The sequence below is a fragment of the Myotis davidii genome, unplaced genomic scaffold (assembly GCF_000327345.1).
Source record: "Myotis davidii unplaced genomic scaffold, ASM32734v1 scaffold1252, whole genome shotgun sequence".
NCBI classification, from domain to species: domain Eukaryota; kingdom Metazoa; phylum Chordata; class Mammalia; order Chiroptera; family Vespertilionidae; genus Myotis; species Myotis davidii.
This window is the reverse complement of record NW_006283888.1, coordinates 584,710-590,893: the sequence shown is the minus strand read 5'-3', so window position 1 is coordinate 590,893 and position 6,184 is coordinate 584,710. Positions and strand designations below refer to the sequence as shown.

At 43.1% G+C, this 6,184-nt stretch overlaps 2 protein-coding genes across 2 annotated transcripts in view; one reads left to right on the top strand and one right to left on the bottom strand.

Annotated features, from left to right (window-relative positions):
• The window catches only part of DNAJB11 (DnaJ heat shock protein family (Hsp40) member B11), a 21,458-nt gene extending 21,317 nt beyond the window's left edge, over positions 1-141 (bottom strand). Inside the window, exon 1 of the mRNA XM_006754158.2 lies at positions 1-141. The gene's annotated coding sequence lies outside the window, so the exon portion shown is untranslated.
• Positions 142-2,447: 2,306 nt separating this feature from the next.
• TBCCD1 (TBCC domain containing 1) overlaps positions 2,448-6,184 on the top strand; it is a 24,297-nt gene continuing 20,560 nt past the window's right edge. Inside the window, 2 exon segments of the mRNA XM_015567649.1 lie at positions 2,448-2,783; positions 5,179-5,557. Of these exon segments, the coding sequence (XP_015423135.1) occupies positions 5,222-5,557 (336 nt within the window). The 5' untranslated portion in view covers positions 2,448-2,783; positions 5,179-5,221.

Sequence of the window (6,184 nt, the reverse complement as noted above, 5' to 3'; positions counted from 1 at the left end):
AAAGACCGCCTCACGCCGGGGTCTCGTGCGGGGGCCGGAGCGACGCAAGCTGGCCCCCTCTCCTGCCAGTCCACTTCCCGGGAGTCCCGAGTCCGGGTGTAGAAGCCCCCCAGCAGATGAGAGCCAATCGCCGCTCGGGACATCACACGCGGCCGGCCCCTCGCAGCCAATCAGCGCGGTACACTTCACCTCCGAGGCGGCGCGGGCGGCCAGTTAGGCTTCGGAACTGCAGCCGCAGCTCCTGGCCAATGGAAAGAGGGAACGTCAGAGAGTCGCGCCGCCGCCGGAATCCGCTCAGCCCCGGTTCCTGCGAGTCGTAGAAAACTACGTAAAAGGGCGGTAGAGAGATGAATGCCAAAACAGCGTTTCTAAGGTATAAGGAGTTCCCCCGCCCGCCTCCTCTGACTTTCCACCAATCACGAGTCTTTTCCATCAGCTCTGACCAATGGCGGGAGGGAAGTTTGAGTCGGTGACGAGTCCTGGAATTTCATTCATATGGAACTACTCGCTGGATGCGGGGCGGAGGGACAAGTGCGTTCGAGTCAGGGACAGTCACTCCAAGCCAATGGTCCTGCGAACGTATGGGTTAGCAGATCTTATTTTACCTTCTCCTGACAGCCCAGGAGAAAATGGTCCTAGTTTCACTGAGAAGAGGCCGTGGACAGACTGAACTTAGCATTCAACTTCCACCACCGTTTAGCGGTGAGAAACCCACGGCCCTTACCCGCCATTCTGAGCCAAAGCTCGATTATTTACATCTTTTTACCATTTTAATAGGAGAGAATCTTTAAGCCGTCTGGCACATAGTAACCAGGCACTCAGTGAATAACTACTATTTGTTATAATAACTCTGATCCCACCCACCCATACACCAGCCTACTTTTTGCTCCTCTCAGTAAATGCACCACCTAGTTGTTCACCACTTAGTTGCAAGGAAAACTCTGTGTTCCTTAATTCCTGTGTTGCATCCCCTATCCAAATGTTTACCTTTAAACTATAACTCGAATCTCTCCACTACTTTCCACTACCTCTCTGGGCTAAGTCACATCATCCCTCACCTGGTCAGGGCCTCCTAATTAGTCTCCCTGCCTCCACTCTTAATATTTCTTTTCCCTCCTGCCCACCCCACCGCCATGATTTCTTACAAACATACCAGATCATATCATTCCCCTGCTTAGAGGCCTCAAATCGCTTTTCATTGCACTTAGAATAAAATTCCAACTCTTTATGGTAAATTATAAAACCTTATTATGTCTCAATAATGCTGGAAAAAATTTTTTTCAAAGAAAACCTATGATGATCTGTGTACCCTCACTCAGTCAGTATACTCCTTACCATGTTGCAGCAAAACTGGTTTCCTTTCTCTTTTTTGAATACACCAAGCTCATTCCTGCCTAGGGCCTTTGTTCTAGCTGTTCTCTCTGCCTGAAACCCTCTTCCCTAAGATCCTAATATGGTTGACTCCTTTTTAAACACAGATTTCCTTAATATGTATTATCTATTCTCCCTATTAAAATATGCACTCCAAGGAAACAAGGACCTTACCTGTTTTGTTCACTACTATAATCCCAGTGCCTAGCACTATGCCAGACACACAGTGGTGCTCAACAAATAATTGCTGTTGCAGAAAACAAAGGCCTAGAGAGAATCTGCTCAATGTCACTGAGCTACTAGTGGTGCAGCCTGCGCTTTACTCCTTGACTCAGGCAGAGTTAAGAGAAAGATAAGGTTTTGCCTTCAGGAAGATACCTACTAGCGGAGAAAGGCTACATAAAAGGGGAACTACATGTATTTTTTTTTTTTTTACCGTTGTATCTTCCATACTTAGAGAGACCATAAACAAACTACGAAAGTAGAAAATTGCTAAAAATCATGAAATGGAGATTTAAAAGAAGGAGTGATGTCTACTGCTGGGTGGAATCCAAAACAGCTTCATGAAGACCTGGGTTTGTATCTTGGCTGGAGTCTTGTGTGACCTTAGGGGTGTATTACTGTCACTCCTCTACTCCCTAGTTTTCTCGTCAATAAAATAAATGTACTTAACCCAAAGGGTTCTTGGGAGAAACCGAGATAATACCCATAAAGGTGCTTTACACAGTGCCCACCTAAGCACTCTGACATGTAAGCTGTCATGATCGTTGTTATTATTACTGATCAGAGCGTGCTGACCTTTCCAGCAGCTGTTGTCTACCCACAGTTCTGTGGGGCAACAGAGAACGTCCTAGTCCCCTGAGTGGAAAGGCTCGATAACACAAAGCGGCCGGGTATGGCTCCAGGGCCCAGCATCCAGGGAGCTTACTAGCCTCCGCCAAATTTTCCTGACCTCTGAGCAGCGGTCGGCCGCTCTAGCAATACGGTCCTCCACTTCTCGGTGGTGAGAGGCCTCGCGCTTGCGCGGTGTGCGCGGCGGGTCTTTTGAAATGTATTCAAGGATTAAAATAGTCAGCGGGGTCTTCCCTGTCCTGAAGTGTGGCTGGAGCGCTCGGGCCGCCCACGCAGCGTCCAGCCCCGGACGGCGTCCGAAGTGACTGCGAAGCCTCGGAGGACCGCCCGGGGCCATGCTCTGATCTCCCCACCTGAAAAACCCTAATCCCCGCGCGCCCGGGGATAGTTTTTGAAGCGGGAAAGAGCCCCAGTTTATGGTTGTCGGAGGCTAATGCGCCGCCTGGGTGCTGGGACCTGGGGCCAGACCCGCCGCTCTCTGGTTCTCCGTTGCCCCGCAGAGCTGTGGGCAGGCCCTCGCTGCTGGAAGAGTCAGCACGCTTTGATGAGTAATAACAATGGTAATGACGGTTGATGTTTAGGAATTTAGCCCCCTCGAGTCCCGGACTTGATATAGAGGGTTCATCTCCAGGATCTGCACACTTGAGACACAGGAGCTCAGAACCTCACAGAGCAGCTTGTCTCCATTCGGGGTGGGGGACTGTCTTCCCCCACGTAACTTTCATGGTCTGGTTTTATTCTGAACGAGGCTAGACCATTCCCATCTGCGAAAACAGCTGCCCCTTTACCCTCTCACGCCCTTCCCTATGGAACATGGCTTGATATGGCTTTATATGGCTTCGCATCTAAAGCCATTCATTCTGGTATTTCTCTTCTGGCTCCACTTCCGTTTTTCAGAGAATTCCTCCAAACTGGGTTCTTAAAGTACAACTGTAAGCAACACGGTTCTCCAGTCAGACAGACTTGAATTGTAATCCAGGACTTGTGCCAATTTAAGTATGTGACTTGGATACGTCCCTTAACTTTGCTAAGCCTCCCTTTTTTCCCCCCCATCTAAAAATGGGATAATCATACGAATCTCCAAGTGGTTGTGAAGATGAAAACAGGTGAAATGCAAAAAATATTTAGCATGCTATCTAGCTGGCACATAGTAAGCAATCAATTGATGTCAGCTATTTTTTGAACAGTTAATTCCCCAAAGAAGCACAATTTTCTTAGAATCAAATGCAAAATATAATAATAACAATTTTTTTCATCAGTTACATAAGGAAGGTTTTTAAAAGTGATGTTACTTAGTGCAAAGAATACTCAGTGAAGATGATGCCGTGGGCCACGTGGGCCATGACTTGATACAATCATTTGGGAAAGCAATAGAACTATATGTCAGGAGCTTCAGAAATGTCAGTTACTTCATTTCACAAATGCACATCAGAAAATTTTCTTTGGGAAATAATCCTAATGCAGAAAGGTGGTATTGTAGCATTATTTATGGCAGTGAAAATATTTAAACTGTTTATATTGGAAATTTTTAACATACACAACAGTAAATTAGGTAAATGACCCTCATGTGCTCATGACCCATCTTTAACAGAGATCAATATTTTGCCTATCTTGTTTTTGTGAAAAGATTTAAACCTACTAAATATCTAAAAACAAAAGAGTTGAATAAACTGGTGTACATTTATTTAGAGTGTTATGAAGCTTTTAAAGTAATTTGGAATTATGTATATGGTGTTATCACAACTATGAAAATTCAAAATTAACATCCAGTCTATGTGTAGAAAAATGAGTACAGTAAAATATTAACTAGTTTCTGTTTGGTGGTGGGACTGTGGATGGTTTTCTCCTTTTCTATTTTTAGATACTTTATAAATAATCTATAAAATATATATATTGTTGTTATAACAAAGAAACAACAAACAAAACCTATAAATGTTGCACCTAAACACGATAGGTTATACCTTTTACCAAGGAGAGCTTTAACTCTCCTTGGTCTATTTTAGCAACCTACATTTACATGAGCATTCTTGTGTGCCATTTTGTGTTCGTGCTTCATATTGAGCTTATGGTCAGCTAACACATTCAAATCTTTAACCAACCATCCTTATGTGTAAGTGATTTCTTTTTTTAATTTCTTTATTGATTAAGGCATTACATATGTGTCCTTATTCCCCCATTCCTCTCCCCCCACACATGCCCTCACTTCCCTCTGAGGTTTGACGGTCTGATCGATGCTTCTCTGTGTAAGTGATTTGACTCTGAAGTTTTATTCCCTTAATTTTGACTAGTGTTTCTTTTCAGGGTAGAGCAAGATTTCTTGTGAAAGGATGACTCATTTTCCCATTTCTTCTTTTTTTCCAACTCATACCTTATGCATTTATTTATACACTCTTCCTAAAACAACCAGTTTGAACAATTCAAGTAAAATAATTTTGTTTTATCACAATATTTTTCTTTTTCAAATAGATTGTAATGAGATCTGAAATAAATCCATTCTGCTCTTGATTGATGACCTAAATCTGCTTTTTAAAATGATAGAGTACATTGAAAAATATTTCAGGGGAGGGGCCACCTTACAAAAAAATGTATAAGGCAGTGGTTCTCAACCTTCCTAATGCCACGAGCCTTTAATACAGTTCCTCATGTTGTGGTGATCCACAACCATAAAATTATTTTGGTTGCTACTTCGTAACTGTAATTTTGCTTCTGTTATGAATCGTAATGTAAATATCTGATATGCAGGATGTATTTTCATTGTTACAAATTGAACATAATTAAAGCATAGTGATTAATCACAAAAACAATATGTAATTATATATGTGTTTTCCGATGGTCTTAGGCAACCCCTGTGATAGGGTTGTTCGACCCCCAAAAGGGTCGCGACCCACAGGTTGAGAACTGCTGGTATAAGGAGTTTTGTTTCAAGTCATTATGTGAAGAAATTTTGTTTCCTAGGTATGCAAAGAAGCCTTTTTACACAGATGTCCTTAGAGATAATATGGATCAGTCCAGAGTTCTCCTCTGGGTGAAAGCAGAACCCTTTATAGTGGGTGCCTTACAGGTCCCCCCTCCATCCAAGTTCAGTCTTCACTACCACAGGAAGATATCCACCTATGTGCGAACCCGGGCCACAGAGGGAGCTTACCCACGCCTGTACTGGTCAACCTGGAGGCACATTGCATGTGGGAAGCTGCAGTTGGCTAAGGATCTGGAATGGCTTTACTTTGAAATATTTGATAGTCTTGCCGTGAAGACACCAGAAGAGCGCCTGGAATGGTCTGAGATTCTGTCCAGCTGCACAACTGAGGATGAAGTCGAAAGGCAGAGAAATCAGGTATGGCTTTATATGTATGTGTGTTTAATTACTTTGGAAAATAAACTTTAACTTAATTTTTAAATTAAAATTTTTTATTTTAAAATTTTTAATGTATACACTAGCTGTGTAGTATGTGGTTTTAGGTTAATGATCATTGTAAGCCCAAAGCGCCCCTTGGGTTTTTGAAATTTTTAAAAACCAATTTGGCAGTACTTAATGAATTAGTCCTTAGTTAGCAATCCTTATTCACCTGCTTCCAAAGCAATGTTACAGGAACCCTGTAATTGAAAGAGGGAAATATTTTCATTGACTTGAAAAGGTTGCCCGGTTGGTGTGGCTCAGTGTTTGAATGTCAACCCATGAACGAGGAGGTCACAGTTCGATTCCCGGTCACATGCCTGGGTTGGGGCTTGATCCCCAGTGTGGAATGTGTAGGAGGCAGCTGATCAATGATTCTCTCTCATCATTGATGTTTCTCTCTCTCTCTTCTTCTCCCTTCCTCTCTCTGAAATCAATAAAAACATATTTTAAAAAAAGTCTTTTGAGGTCAGTGAGTGCTTATGAACCACTGATAGGAACCACCTGACTTTTAAAGTGAACATCTGCTATGTGCTGGAATTCAAAGATTAGAGCAGTATCTCTGCT